Source organism: Crocodylus porosus, unplaced genomic scaffold (genome assembly GCF_001723895.1).
Source record: "Crocodylus porosus isolate Cpor-Errol unplaced genomic scaffold, CroPor_comp1, whole genome shotgun sequence".
NCBI classification, from domain to species: Eukaryota; Metazoa; Chordata; order Crocodylia; family Crocodylidae; genus Crocodylus; species Crocodylus porosus.
Window position 1 is genome coordinate 493,568 of NW_017728927.1, and position 15,894 is coordinate 509,461.

The following is a 15,894-nucleotide window of genomic DNA, read 5'->3' on the forward strand; positions in this document are numbered from 1 at the left end:
AAAATGTTCCAAAAATAGCTTGTTCTACTATAATAAATAATCTGCTATTAACACTAGGCTAGTATTTTTATTTTAAACTCCCTTTAATTAACAGAAAGACAAACATGATCCTTTAAAAAATGTATTTAAATACAAGATGAGGGCAATTCCAGATATGTAAAAGACAAAGCAAGATGCAATGTTTAGCTACCGTCTGAAAGATTAAGCAGGATACCTTACATTAAATATGTTTTTATATAAAATATTTAAGTGTCAAAACACTAGCATCTCAGTATATACATGATTTGACTCCAGTTTTACTTAAACTGGAGAACCATACTCTTTATACTCTCCTCTCTGATCCTTTTCTTTTAAAAGCCATTCTATTTTCTCCTTAAGCTTTTCAATTTCTTCCTCTTTCTGTTTTATCTTCTGCTTCAGAGTACAGATTACCTGAAAGAGAGAGAGAGTTATTGTACTTACGATTCACACAGAGACAGGCTCTCACTTATCACATTCTTTTGCTGGGGGAGTTTAGTCAAATAATTTAAGGGAATGGAGAAAGGAAAATGAAATTGTTTAGAGCACTGAAGATAAGAGTATAACTTTAACTGGTAGATGTAACAGTAGCTAACATATTTGAAATAATTGGAAGATAACTTTTTCCCCTTTTTGTACAGTAACAGAGAGTTTACCTTTTTAAAATAAAAGGTTTGAAGTGTTGTAGGGTTACTGGCTAGAGCGGGGATGGGCAAAATAATGGCCCATGGACCAGCTCTGGCCCACCAAGCCATTCTATCCAGCCCACAGAGCCCCTAAAATATTTAGAAAATTAATATTTATCTGCCCCTGGCTCCTGTCAAAGATGACAGCAGCCAGGGGCAGTAGGACTCGGGGGAAACCACAGCAAGGCCTGCCTAGCAAGGGCTTCTGGCCTGGGACTGTGGGGCTGTTTGTGGCTGTACTGGCATGGGAAATTTGAGTGGGGCAAATCAGGGCAGGACCGCAGGGATTGCCCCAGTCCTTGGGGCTGGGCCACCTCCTGCTGATCCCCACGGTCTGGCGATACAGTTGGGAGCTGACAGGTGAGTGAGAAGGTGGGGGCAGGGGGGAGTGGAAGCAACTGGCATATGGGTGAGGGGCCTGGGCTGGTGGCACAGAGAAGGGCAGCAGGAGCTTGGGGTGTGGGCTGGCAGGGGTCTGTGGAGCCAGGGGGAGCTGACCTGGCTCCATAGAGCCCCTGCCGGCTGGGATCTTGCACTCCTGGCAGCGCCCAGAGCAGGGCGGCAGGACTGGCCCTAGCTGCCACTGGCTTCCGTGTACCTGTTCACTCTGTCCCCCTACCCCAGCCCCGCAGTACAGCGAGGGAGCAATATACAGCCCTGACCCCACCCTCACCCATCTGGACTGAGCCGTGGCAGGGGGGAATGAACTAGCACTTCATGCAAGCGAAAAGCGCGCCCCCCACAAGGCCAATGCTTCCTGCTGCAGCTGCTTGCAGCCCATGGGGCTGTTCTGCCTCTCTGCGCCACTGCTGCCCCATGGGGCAATGGAAAGCAGGCACAGGCAGCCCCATGCAGGCTCCGAGCAGCTGCAGCATAGGGTGCCGGCCACGGGGAGGGGGAGCGGCTGCATTTCCTCCGCACTGAGCACCAGTTCGTTCCCCACTGCTGTTGCTCAGTCCAGGTGGGTGAGTGTGGGGTCAGGTCTGTGTGCTGCTTTCTTCCTGTACTGCAGAGCTGGGGTAGGGGGACTGGGAGTGAGCAAGTGCGCAGGAGCCAGCAGGAACATGGGACCCATGCCAGTGTCCCAGGGCGAGGGCCAGTGCCGGTGGGGCCCAGAGCAGGAAGGCAGGAGTGCAGGATCCTGGCCAGCAGGAGCTCTATGGAGCTGGGTCAGCTCCCCCACTCCCTGCTGGGGGCAGCCCAGCCTGGCTCCACAGACCCCTGCCAGCCCATGCCCTGTGCTCCTCCTGCCAGTGCTGGCCCTGAGACATTGCAGGCTCCCGCTTGCTACCACTCTCCCTCTCTCCACCCCACATTTTCCCCACTTTCCTACCTGTCTGCCAGCCAGCCACTCTGCACTACATGGCTCCCACACCCACATCCATCCCCACAAACCCCCATCAAGGCAAGAATATATATATATATTTAATTACATTAAAATATGTTGTTATGGTTGTTTGATTTTTAGTATGCAACTTGTTTTTTTTTCCCTAACCCTCTTCCCAAAAAAGAATACTTCCAGGGGTAAGGGGAGGGAGTTCCAGTGGCAAAGGTTAGAAGCAGGATGTCCAGTCCCAAGATGACAACCAGGGAGCAGGGCACCTGTCATGGTGCAGGGCTACCCATACAGCCCTCGATGGCTTGCCAAAACTCAGTAAGTGGCCCTCCACCCAAAATAATTGCCCCCCCCCCGGCTACAGTGTAGCCCCAGATCAGCAGATTTCAAATCAATTGCTTCTGTAACTAGTGAGGGAGGGGAAAAGAGAATCCTGCAAAACCATTCAGGTGACTAGAAGTAATTTAAATATGTGTGAGTTCAATGACTCTACAACTTTGTTGCTTGCTTATGTTTTTAGTCCTGGCAAGTTCATAAACATTTATAAGTACAGCCTACTTCTATGCAGCAGCTCAGAAAAGCACTTGCTCCATCATTACATTATCTTCTTTAATGGGATAAAAATAGACATGAGGACATATGGGGGGAAAAAAGCAGTTTAGTTTGTTTATTTTCTTTACACTGTAAAGCATAAGTAATAACTTACTCTTTCTGTTGTATGGAACAATTCACTTTCAAGAAGCTGAGCAGCAGCTGGTCTCTGTGATGATACTTTACTGGTTAGTAGCTTAATATACTTAGCTTCTACTGGCCATTCTCTGCTAAACCTACTTTGAATGTGAGCATTCCTCAACTCTGTTAGAACTTCAATTCTCTCCATTTCTGTTCCAAATGGCTGAAAGAGTTCTAAGAGAATTACACCCAGACTGTACATGTCTGACTGCAAGAAGAGAAAAAAAAATGGCTGAAACTGGTTTAAGATAAATCTGGATGGATGTAGTATCAGACTTAACTGATTTAGGTTAAATAGGTGTATTGAACTTCTATCCCAGATCCCCTCCAGATTCAAGTTAACTTAGCCCCCCAGCATCCCAGGATGCTTTGAATCTAGACTGCAAGTCCCCCTCCTTGGCCCACACTGTCTGTTTCAGCTGAGCAGGGAGGTGTGCTCTAGTGTCCCCCCGGCTTCTGGCCTGGGCTACTGCAGGCATGTGGCTGCATTTCTGGAATCAAAAGTGAATGTCTTCACTTGCTCATCAGTTCAATCTACACAGCCTAGTCTAACCTGTGAAGATTGAACAGATTCAGCCTCAGGCTTTTTGACTATCTGTACTTAGCTGTAATGCATCATGGAAAAGTATGTTTAACCCAATGTTTTGTGTAACAATCACTACCTTGAAATCATAGTGAGATCCTTGCAGCTGTTCTGGTGATGCATACAGGCAAGTACCCACTCCTGAAGTATGTCTTAGTCCTACAACAGATAATTGATTTATATAGCTTTGATTACAAAAACTGATAAAAGACTAATATTTTCAGCAATACATTGCTTATTTTTATTTTGAAAACCTACCGTGTTTTTCTTCATTATATTTTTTCCCTTTTGTCTCAAACCAGTGGTCTGTGTCTTCCTGTAGGATCTCTCTGCAGGCTAGCCCAAAATCTCCAATTTTCACTTGATGGTCTGATCCGTATAGAAAGATATTTCTGGGCTACAAGAAGAGGCATTTTTATTTTAAAAGAAAATTGTAGAAGCATGAAATCCCATACAACTATTTCACAATTTTAGGTATGCTATATACTTTTTAGGGATCTAAACTTAAACAAGACATTTCATCAGTAATTATTTATCATTCATGACTTAAGAAAAAAATGTGACTAATAGATGGCACCAACCTAGGTTTTACAAACACTAATAGAACAAGCAAGCAATACTGAGGGAGCTAGAGAAAAATGAATATGTGAAAAAATGCAAGCTTGTAATGGAAATACAAAACATAACTATAATGTAATAGGAGGGAGAAAACAAAAGACTGTTAAGAGAAATGTAAGGTGATTGTGGATAAATGTGAGCATATGCTATATAATGTGGTGACCAAAAACTGTATTTAAGATGTCTTTGAGCTCTATATATACGAAGTGTAACAGAATAGAAAAAAAAACAGCCCCAGTCACCAGCCATATCGAGATCTGGAATAGTGTATGTAATCACAGCAACTCATTGAAAAGACACCAAGAAACTGGGGAGATTTCAAATGACAAGTGATAGGGAACCAGAAAATACTAGCATGAAAACATTAAGCTATGTTGATTTGCAGTTTGGTTATGTGACTGTTTGGGCATAGGCACATGCTAGTCAATCATTTGTAAATATATGAGAGTTGAAAGCAAGAAAGGAAAAGGATTTTTTTAGGGTATTTTATGTGGACGGAATAAAGAGCAAAAAAGTGTGAAATTCAGTAGAAAAGTTAGGTTATATACCAGAAAGTCTGCACACCAAACTATTAGGATGTGGAAGTTGCCCAAAAATGGAAACAAAAGGCCCATTACTTGATACAGATGTGCTGCTCAGATGATTCCTATGCCAGTAAACAGAAATACAGTAATTGAAGGTATCTCCCATCTTTAATCTTGGATTATTTTATAGTGCCTTCAGAATGTTAACAAAAAGCACCTGGTTAAGGCTAACTGCTTATAACTACACTATAGTCAATACTTTTGTCAAGCACATGGCAACATTTTCAGATACCTGTCAGGTTCTACTGATATTCATGACTTTAAAGCTGTTCTAGAACCAGCCATCCTGCAACATCACAAAGAGCAACTGTTCCAAAAACGCAGTTCTGAAATTCTATCTTTTTCCCAACTCTGGATCCTCCCTATAGAAAGTAAATTTCTCTTATCATGGGTAACATAACCAAGGGAGCCAGTACACCCAAAACTGACTCCAATCCTTTCATTTACACTCTTTCTTCCTTGGGGCAGAAGGCATTTAATCCACTGCAGGCAAAATTATATGAAGCCATAATGAAAGATAATAGCACCAATGTTAAAGCTTTACTGGCATACCATCCTGTCAATGAACCGATAACTGTTTGGGATAACCTTATGTGCAGCAGACCACTGTCAGCCCAGGTAACTACTTGATTGATATAACTTTTTTTTTTTTTTTTAAAGTACCAACTTAAAATTCACAACAAAACTCAGTTAATTCATTAAGCATCATCAAAAAACCCCCAAACTTTAAGAAATAGGGGCCTCAAGTCAGGTCTACAAATCTATACTGGGGTGACACAGCACCTGACAACCAGACTATTTATTTAGGAATTTTAAATCCAGAGTTAGGAGTGATATTTTAAAAACATACTCCCGACTAAACCATCTAATCCAAAAAAAGGACCCACTTTCATAAATATGTAAAGGGAAAAAATTGCACAAGTTCTACAACCCCAATATTTAACTTACTTTAACTCAGCGATTTAGCTGAATCATACAGTCAGGTTAGACTGGACAGGTTACAAGGCATCTGTCACACTTATTCTTATACCTTCTAACAGAAAAGGTTTGTCTCCACTAAATATCCTGAATGTTTATTGTGGGCCCAGGTAAGAAACAGGTATTTCATAACTGTAGCAATCCTGAGAAAGTTGGATTTTTCAAGATTAAAACTTACAACAAATTTTAGGGAAAAAAATGTGTGTGTTAAATTTTGGTTCTTTAAATGTAAGGGTCCAGTTCATATTAAATAAACAGTAATGATACTCAAAGTTAAAGCTGCCAGCTCACTACAGCATAAGAGAATCCTGTATGAGTATTGTAAGAGTCGTAGGCCAGCATGAACATTGTAAATATTATGCCCATTTGTACAAATCCACTCTGCTGTATTCCAATTCTTTTTGCCTACCTAATGCTACAGCATAAGTAACAAATTGACTAGCTTGATTGCAATATTAGAAGAATTAGAACCAATAAAACACTGCTTTCCTGCAGTATGGTGGCAAAACAGCTAAGGCATCTTGCTACGTCTCTCCCTTTTTCCCAATCCCAGCTGCTAGCAGAAAGGGACAGAGAAGTCTACTTTTAACTTTCAGCTGCTCCCACACTGCCAAAGCGGTTCACTTAGAAAACAAATCTGCTGTGCCTGATGCAATGACCAGTAAAGCTGCATCACAGACACAAGTTCCAGCTGTGTAGAAGCTCCCACTTGCAAAGCCAGAAGAGTAAGGGAAGGTATTATAAAAAAATGCTGTAGAATACATTTTGCTTGCAGATAAAAACTCATGACATTTATATTATTTTATTTATTCCATCTATATTCCATTCTTTTCAACAAAGGCTCAAGGTGGCTTCCATACATTCAGTGACATCTACCAAACACAGATCCCTTCCCCCTCCCACAACCACTCTGGGACCTGGACCTTATACACAGCTGGTTTATGTGGTCACAAAGGAGTTCCTTCTTCCCTCCCAGGGTCACAAAGGAACAAAAATTGGGAATATTTTTAGTTCACATGCAAGATGCCCAAGTGCAGATCTTCATGTGCCAAATTCTGCAATCTATAGAAGGCAGAGAAAAAGTATCCCAATACCATTCAGGCAAATATCTACTCATCAAAAAAACAAGAAAGTTTGGATAATGTTAAGTGTTACCAGGAGCTGTCCATCAAAAATTGTACCAACTAAATTAATTTATTTTCTAAGTTGAACTAGATGACAAAACTCAGAGGTATAGTACCAAATACTTATGTAATTTTTGTTCCATGCAGGACCCGCCTATACTTCCAATTCATTTAGCTGCCAAATACAGGAAAAAAAAGAGTTTGCAGTGTTTATTAGAAGCTGGTGCTGATCCAAAAATAAGGTGGGAAATATGTAGTTGCTTTCATGTTACACTTATTCATAACGCACACCAGTGCATAATTTTATTCATATATAGTTTTAGGACTTATTTAGTGATTGATTTCAGGTGCCCCAGTTGCTAATGCACTGGATTTCCCTTAAACATGTGGTAAAATGATCTAGGTTTATAATTTTGAATACAGGAGTTTAATATTTCTTTTTAATTCAGTTGTCATGTGCAGAAACCTGTGCCTGCAGTGAGTTAGATACATTATACAAATCAGGACTGCAACAGCAATATGCTGTTATAAATTTAAGCTACCCTGACTACAAATTAATAAGACAGTATGGCTCACAGGTTGAAAATGAAATAGGAAAAAGGCAAAAATAGGTTTTAATCCGAATAACAGAAATCAGTAGTTCCCAAATGTTGTTCTGAAGCCTAGCATAAAAGACAGGACAGAAGCCTAAAGAGTAGCTCTAGGACTGGCTGCATGGAGGGAAAGGGTAAGGGCAACAGCCACAAGTTAATGGCAAGCTGCTCCTTCGCTTTTCCCCTTTGTTCTGAACCCTTGCTGGGTCTTGGCAATCCTTAGAATCTGTTGTTCCGTCAACCAGTGGGGTGGAACCTAGGCCACAATTTACCCATTCAATAGTTGTGAACTATCTTCACTGTTTAAAATATTTCTTAATTGTGTTTAGTATATGCAAGCTACACTGTTTACTGAAGAAGCAGAATTAACTTATTACCTTTTACTTTATAGAGATAACAGAGGTTACACAGCACTCCATCTCCTCCTGCTCCACTGGCCAAATATTTATTCAACAGGGACAGCCATCCTAGACAGACTTCAGAGAAACCTAGCAACTACACAAAGTAATGCAGAAAAGTGTCTCCGTATCTTGTGTGAAAAGGGAGCCAAGATAAACCATGAAATGGGAAGTTATTACAAACACAGCCCTCTACATTTAGCCCTATACTCTGGAGCCTCACAAGCTATATCCATTCTTATAGAGAATGGGACTAACATAAATGAGACGGATGAGTTTGGCAAGACAGCTCTTCACACAGCTGCAGAGTTACTGAACAAAGAGGTAACGGAAACTTTAATCAACTGTGGAGCAAACATAAATTGCACTGTTCCAACTTATGGAAAAACTGCCCTTCAACTTGCAGTGTGCACTGCATCATCCAAAGCAGGCACAGTTTTAGCTGTTGATATAGACTGCATCCGTTTACTATTAATTAAGGGAGCCAAAGTAAATACCCAGGATTGTGAAGGATGCACAGTTATTCATGATGCTTGTTCAGGAGGCAGAAAAGAAATAGTTGATCTCTTGCTAGATTATAAAGCAGATGTTAACTGTTTAACAAGTCATGGGCAATCTCCACTTTTTCTGTTTCTTCAGCATAAGTCAAATATGAAACGTGTACCATTGTTAAACAAGTTGTTAAACCTCTCATATCCTTTGAAATTAACCAATAATCATGGAGATCTACCCACTGGACTTCTGTTTCCAGAATATCAACGGGAAAAAGAATTTCTCATAAGACTATCAAAAACTACGTTGTCCCTACAGGACATCTGCAAAATCACTGTCAGAAGAATATACGGGGAGAAAAACAAACATTACTTGAAAAAACAACTTCCAGTATCCATGTGGAACTCTTTGTACACTTACCAGGACTTTACACAGCATTGGCAAATGGAGCCCATGATTTAACTGTCACAAAGTTCAAAAGTTCTGAAATATTTTGTTCAATATTTATGACACAATTAGTTACATCTATACAAGAAGGCACAATGAAATGCTCGTTTCCAAAACTAATGAAAAATTAAACTTGAACCATGAAACTTACCAACACTGCATGTTTTAAAGCCACTCTAACCTCTCTTAAATTTAATTACAATAATCCAGAAAGTTTGGCGTTTCATTTTGTTTTATATTTATTGTTTTCTTCAGTAATCAACACTTTAAGAGCAAGATCTGCAAATGGTTTCAAAGTAAATGGGTGGGAATAAGATATTCACTTTGTTTTATATGGTCCTTTCAGTTAAAGTAGGAACAACCAAGACTACATTCTATGATTCATTTGTAAAAAAGGATGTGCTGTAAAATTGGGAAGGTTGTCATATATTCTTCACACAAAGCTCAAATAAACCTCAGCTATAGAGTTGCTATCACTGCCCCCATAACATAGACTGTTTCTCCCTTCTTTAGCCTCTTTAATAAAGATTTTTAAACTTACTTTAATATCTCGATGCATTACTCCCATGCAGTGGATATGGTACACTCCTTCTAGCAACTCTTTAAAAATTTTTGAGGTCCAGTGGACATCCACAAGATGGTAAGGGCCTTAAAACAATTTAAAATATTAATTATTTCAACTCATTTTGTTAACATTGAAATGCAAATGTTAAATATGAACTTTCTGTAATCAATACAGAAAACTACAGTAGAACTCAGATCATTCATGCCCAGGTGGTTTGCAACCTGCTTAATTCACAATGAGCCAAGTTAAGGACAAGCTGCTCAGTAGTTTGCTGCTGCTTTTACTTCAGAGAGCACCACTTCTCTACTCAGTTGGAGCTATTCAGTAGTCCTGTTCAGCTCATCAGAAAAGCAGCACCTTCTGAAGTAAAAGTTGTAGCAAACTACTGAGCAGCTTATCCTTAACTTGGCTAACCTGGTTACTTCACAAACTCTCCTCATCCTAGGTGAGTAATAAACCCAGTTCAGCAAAGGGGTTTTACAAGGAACATCCTCCAAAATAAAGTATGCCAAGAAAAAAGTAAGACTATTTATATGATTTTTTAATTTTATTAACTGCTGTTCTCTGAAGATGCCTAGTGTGGTGTTACCCTTGGGTCCATAAATCTTTATCTGATTTTAGACAGAAATACTCTAAATTCAAAACTAAAAAAGGAAATGGTTCCAAAGAAGCGCATGAATATCAATATGAACCTCACAGGACAGGCTTCTTTCTAATTCCATGTCTGTTTTTATCTTGTATAGTTAAAAGCAACAACAAATCTAATCTGATCTAATCGTGGATGTTCTCGTTATGCATGTCAATTTATTTTTGAACCTATTAAGTACTAATGCTAACTTCCAGCACTTGTACCACTATTGGCTCATGCAGACATAGCAGCTGCAGTGCAATAGCCAATATGCTCTCTCAAGTGGCTACTCCCTCTCTTTTAAAAACTGGCTACAAGTTATGTCTATCTATAGTCAAATCTGACAGAAGTAAATAGCCTTTACAGCAGCGGTGGGCAAAATACAGCCCATGGGTCAGATCCAGCCTGTGGCAGGTCCCACCTGGCTCATTCACCATCCAGCTATGGCACATTCTGCCACCACTGGGCATGCAGCAGGGCTGGGGTGGCTCTGCAGCTGAGCTGCCTTTCTAGGCAGCCCAGGCGGCAGTGGTTCCTTCCAGCTGCCACTGGCCCCAGCCCCATGCTACTGGCAGGGACCTGCACTGCACCGCCCTGACCCCATGAACCCTGTGCCTGCTCCAAGCTCAGCAGCACTGGCACAGAGCTGAAGCTGTTGCTCAGCACAGGGGAAAAGCAGCCCTACCCTTCACAGCTACCGGCTGTTCCTGCTGCACCAACCTGGAGCCCATGAGAGAATGCCCTGCATCTGCTCTGCACCGCCACTGCTGCCCCACTGGGCTGCCCAGAAGCAGTAGTGATAGCAGCACAGAAGCAGGGCAGCCCAGTGCATTGCAGGCTCCAGGCAGCTGCAGAAGGAATGGCCAGCAGTGGAAAGGGCATGGGGCCACTTTCCCCTCATGCTGTGCAACAGCTTTTGTCCCTCACTGCTGCTGCTGAGCCTGGGCAGGCAAGCCTGGAGCAGACGCAGGGTGCATGGGGTCAAAGCTGTGCAGCACAGGTTCCCACCGGTACCATGGAGCTTGGACCAGTGGTGGCGGCAGCCAGCAGAAGCACCCATCACCTGGGCTGCCTAGAAAGGCAGTCCGGCTGCAGAGCCACCCCAGCTGCACTGCATGCCCAGGGGGCTGCAGGACACATCACAGGCAGGTGGTGTGATGCCGATGTGAGGCAGGCTGGGTCGGGGCTGCATCCAGGTTTCAGCTGATCCACTCTGGTGGGGATGAGTCTGGAATAGGAACAGGGTAGGGCTGGGTCTGTGTACTGTTGGTGGTGGTGGGGAGGCACTGCAGGGTGCACAGATGCTGGGCTGTTGCAGGGCAGGTGGTGACCGGCACAGGGGGGCATGCATAGGGGCTCCCATGCACACCCCACCATATCCACAACCCCTCCCCCACAAACTGCACCATCACACCCTCCTCCACACAGTCTCACACCCCAGTGGTTCTCAACCTTTTGTACCTCATGTACCACCTGCCGATCAACATGGCAAAAGTGAAACTGGAAGTCCCACCATGGCACTTCTGGTTTCACTGCCGCGAGCTGAGTCCCACTTTTTCCTCGCAGACCACGGCCCAGTGCAAAGCAGCCTGTGCGGGTCCCCCAGCACACTGACGCTGGGGAGTGGAAGCCCCAGCACAGCGGGAGGGGCAGTGGCCGGACTTCTGACCGGAATAGGCAAAGATGCCTCTAACCCGCCGGGCAGGGGGGCGGGCCGAACTCAAAACATGGCACCCACATACCCCTGTCCATGTTTTGCATACCCCCAGGGGTATGTGTGGCACTGGTTGGGAAACACTGCCCACCCACACACACCCCCTCACAAACCCAACATCCCTCTCCACACACACATGTGCACTTCTGGGGAAAGCCCTGCCCACTGCTACATGCACACACCCCACCACACACATGCACCCCCCACATCCCCATACCCACCCACATCTACACACACCCTCACACCCCACATGCACACACATCCACACAACTTCCCCACAAACCCCATACCCACCCACCCATATCACCCCCACACCCTCCACAATATACAAGAGTAAGACTTCACTTTGAGCTATCATGCAATCACCTCTATATATACACACACCACACAAATACACACAGATCAGGACAAAAATATTTTTTTAAATAAAATTAAAATATGTTATTATCAATGTTTGATTTTTAGTATATAATTTGTTTTTTTCTGGTTCCAAGACAGGGGCAAGGAGAGGGACTTCTGGTAGCAAAGGTCAGGGGTTAAGGGGTGGAACTTCCAGTCCCAAGATGGTGACCAGGGGCAGGGTACCTGTCAAGGGGCAGGGCTGTCTTTGTGGCCCTCAACAGCTCATCAAAACTTGTTAACCATCCCTCCACCCAAAATAACTGCCCACCTCTGCTTTACAGGGTGCACAGTCTATAAAAAATGGCACAGCATTTCTCAATACTCTTGGGCCTTCCTTATTAATCTCTGTTCCTACCACACAGTGAGAGAAATAGTTGAGAACACAACAGCATTCATTACTCTGTATTTCTCTAAAATGTATCCTTCCTCTTTTCCTATCTGAACTGAACAGTCCTAGTCTTGTCTGTTGCTCCATGCCTTAAATCAGTAGTGGTCAATCTCTGACACACATGGCACAGGCAACCAGCATGTGAAACCCAGACACTGGCAACAGGAGTAAGGTCAGCACTTGGGGAAGGGGTATGGATCAGCTGTCAGTGTTGGCTCAAAGGTTTGGCCCCACAAGAGCTGTGGGGGTAGGTGCTACCAAATTAAGCATAGCCATATCCCAGCAATAATGGAATTCATGGCACTGGGTAAGGCAGGGGCTTATTATTAGTGTTATTCTCACACTCTAGACTTAACTTGTGGCACACTTGCCAGAATATGGCCACTACTACACTTGGGTCTCTCTTTATGTGAGGGCTGTGCTCCAAAAATACCTCGCATAAAGTGAATCCATTATTACATGCAATTATTAGGAATACATACCAGCCTCTCTCTACTGCCCCCCCCACAAACCATGACAAATTCAAACAGTAATCACACAATACTATAACTGCTGCACAGAGAGGCTGCGAGCCCTGCGCTACAAGCAGCAGCACATGCAGGGGGTGCGTCGCCAAGGCAGCATGGGGCAAGCTGGAGAGGCACCTGGAGCAGGGAAGCAGGCTGCCAGGGAATGGCAGCTGCTCATCCTGCACTGCCCTAGGGATATGCCTCCCGTGCCTGCTGCTCTCTGAGGGGCGCAGCCCCGCGACACAGGAGGCATGTGGCCAGGGCAGCAGGGTGCGAGGTGCTGGGACCAGGCAGGGAAAGGAGCCGAGCCAGGCCCAGGATTGAGGCCAGGGCCCTCTGTGCCCATATGTCTGCCCCTTACCCTTGGAAGTGTGCATGGCAGTAGGGAGCCAGCCCTCCCCCTCCCCCCAAGGAGCCACCGGAGGCCTCATCCTGCTCCCCGCTGGGGCCCTGCAGCCACACATTACGGCCTGGGCCCCAAGCACCCCCCAACTGGACAGTAGCCCCAGCCCTGCCCAGCTCCCTCCCTAGAGGGGCCTCAATCCCCCTCTTCCGCCACATTTACCTGCTGGAGCTGCCTTCAAGGCTACTCTGGGTCACATGCATGTACTATACATGCACGTGGCGCTCCCCCACCCCCCGGTCTCACTGCCTTCCTTCTGCTTTCTACCAGCTTCCTGCAGGCTGGAATTCTGCTAGCCTGCAAGGAGCTCATTGCCGGCCAACTTCATATAAGATTGGATTTTTCTTGCACAAAGTGAATTTCTGGTATAAATAAGGTTGTCACATATAAGCAAATTCACACAAAACAAATTCACATAGAGACCCAAGTGTACCTTAAACTATTGTCTTTGGTGAACTATTTCTATTTTTGAAGTCAAACAACTAGAATGTAACATTCTGTATTAACTTTGTACAGTACCTTATTCTTTATAGATCCTAATCTATTTACAAATCAGCTATTCACCTTGTGTTTTAAGTCCCTTAAAACTTCCTAAGACTTTGTTAGTTTTGCTAACCTAAGAGTCATTTCAAGTTTTACAACTTAAGCATTTGTACCTCTTTCCAAATATAACTAACAATGCTACTTTCCATGGTATAGAAACCCAAGGCTCCACATTGTTAATCTTTTGCCACAAGTTCCTTAGTTTCTGATTTAAATTGTATGGTACCTGTCACTGCATGATTGATTACCTCATACGAGTAATACCCTACTGTGAGAAACACATCCCATAATAATGGTAGTACAGACTCATTCTTTCCAAAAGGCAAATACAATCCTAGGATATATCTGGCTACATATTTTCAGTAGATATAGGGAAGTATTAACACCACTGTACAGGGCACTGGTAAAAAGTCATATGAAATAACGTCCACAATTCTGACCACCCAAGTTTAAAAAGCAAATTGAAACTGAAACAGGAACGAAGAATAGCCGCTATGAGGCATCTTATCTCATCAAAGAAACAACATGAGATTAGTGTGTCTACTCTGTAAAAACACGGGCTAAAAAAAGAATATGATTAATCTCTATAAAATTCCTTATGTAGGTACACGCGAGAGGGGAGAGACAAAGGACCCTGACATATGTTATGTGTAAGATACACTTAAGCTGTTAATAACACCATAAATAGTCATCCAGCCACATGCTGAAGAAAATTTATGGCATGGTAATATAGGAAATAAGCCACAAAGGTATTTCATATATAATGTATAATATTTTTGTGGCTCAGTTGTATCATGGCTTAAAATTGAACATCTAGCATGTTGGGGTTGACCCATGACAGATCCCCTCAGGCTCAGCATAGGGATCTGGCATGGGGCAGTTTCAGGGTCCAGGACAAAGCTATCCCCTACCCAACCAGTAAGATCAAACCAGGGGTAGCACTGGGTCTTGCACCTGGTGCCTCCATCCAATCCCAAAAGGCAGTTGGGGGCTGCTATGAGCCCAACATCATGGAGCATCTTTCCAATTTCAGGCTCACTATGTCCTGGACCTTTAAAAAGGGGACATAGTGCTGGAAGCCCCAGCTGCATACCTGCTTTTTTAAGTTCCTGGCGCACCCACAGATGGGAATTCAACTCCCCAGCTGTAGGAGTCACTTTATAGAGTAAGGGGAGGGGGGCAGGACACAGACAGCTGGGGAGCCAGGAATCCTGGGGCACAGGGAGATTTAAAGGATGCACCTACAGCATGGCTGCAACTGTGCTTTTCAAAACTCCCTGGGCACTCAGACCCTAAAAATGGGAAGAGGCTCCCCAGCATTCCCAGCCAGGACTTTATTAACCCCATCCCTGGCAATTCTGGCCAGACTGGGGTCAACAATAGGCTGATTTGTCAGGTCATCATCACAAAGGGGACTCAAACCATCCCCAGTACTGTCCTGAGCCAAGATGAAAATTGACTAATTGTCAGCACCAGCCCCGCAAGGTGGTTTCAAATCAAAGGAATGGGATTCCAAAAGAGCCTTCTAAAAAGGAGTGGGGCAAGGAACCCAAGTAGGTTTAAGATGGAATGTGTCAGATTTATAAGATTTAGTTGCCTGAATTAGCAGGGAACTGGTGACCCAGAAGATCCAATCTAGGCTTCTACCATAAAGTTCCTAGTCTGAAATTGTTTTGAAAAAAGAATAAAAGCTGCTTCATCAGAACTGCTCACTGAAAACTGATATGGCTTCTTAACAGCAATCCTGTTTCACTAGAGGACTCAAACTATTCAAACAGATGGTTTCACCCTCCACTGTTGAGCGCCATAAAGAAAAATGTAAGCACATTCTATTACAATTATTTTGACTAAACAGAGGTGGGGGGGATACCTAATGACCACATTTCATACTATAAACTTTTGTTAATAAATTAAAGAGTCAAATTATCTGACCTTCTAAGTAGAAAAATCAAAGTACATGAACACAAACATATTAATGTTTTAAAATCAAACAGTATAAATCTTACTGGAATTTTCCTCTGCTTTCTCACCGCATCTTTTGTTTCTGTCAACAATCCAATCCCACAAGGAGATTTCACATAGTTGCATCTGTATATGAAGCATTAAATGATACTCCACCTAGTAAGAAAATATTGGTATATTATTTTTCCACA

At 43.5% G+C, this 15,894-nt stretch overlaps 2 protein-coding genes across 3 annotated transcripts in view; one reads left to right on the forward strand and one right to left on the reverse strand.

The window, feature by feature from the left end:
* Nucleotides 1–54: 54 nt before the first annotated feature.
* Nucleotides 55–15,894, reverse strand: part of EIF2AK1 (eukaryotic translation initiation factor 2 alpha kinase 1) — a 31,316-nt gene continuing 15,476 nt past the window's right edge. Inside the window, exons 10-15 of one of the 2 annotated variants that reach the window (XM_019542188.1) lie at nt 15,748–15,859; nt 9,131–9,237; nt 3,614–3,752; nt 3,435–3,514; nt 2,747–2,980; nt 55–432 (exon numbers count right to left, since the gene is read on the reverse strand). In XM_019542188.1, coding sequence (XP_019397733.1) covers nt 301–432; nt 2,747–2,980; nt 3,435–3,514; nt 3,614–3,752; nt 9,131–9,237; nt 15,748–15,859 — 804 coding nt within the window. In that variant the 3' untranslated portion in view covers nt 55–300. Of the gene's footprint in view, nt 433–2,742; nt 2,981–3,434; nt 3,515–3,613; nt 3,753–9,130; nt 9,238–15,747; nt 15,860–15,894 lie in introns of both variants that reach the window. The other variant, XM_019542189.1, reaches the window with a different exon arrangement.
* ANKRD61 (ankyrin repeat domain 61) lies at nt 3,759–8,867 on the forward strand. The gene is made up of 3 exons (XM_019542216.1): nt 3,759–5,175; nt 6,807–6,901; nt 7,644–8,867. The coding sequence occupies exons 1-3, from the start codon at nt 4,945–4,947 to the stop codon at nt 8,602–8,604; spliced, it is 1,287 nt and encodes a 428-aa protein (XP_019397761.1). The 5' UTR covers nt 3,759–4,944; the 3' UTR covers nt 8,605–8,867.

Bases quoted from the DNA above. Each gene is read 5' to 3' on its own strand.
- ANKRD61 (XM_019542216.1), top strand. From the start codon at position 4,945: ATGGGTAACATAACCAAGGGAGCCAGTACACCCAAAACTGACTCCAAT. The intron at 5,176-6,806 runs GTAACTACTTGA...TGTTCCATGCAG, and splicing joins GCAGACCACTGTCAGCCCAG to GACCCGCCTATACTTCCAAT. The intron at 6,902-7,643 runs GTGGGAAATATG...TTTACTTTATAG, and splicing joins GGTGCTGATCCAAAAATAAG to AGATAACAGAGGTTACACAG.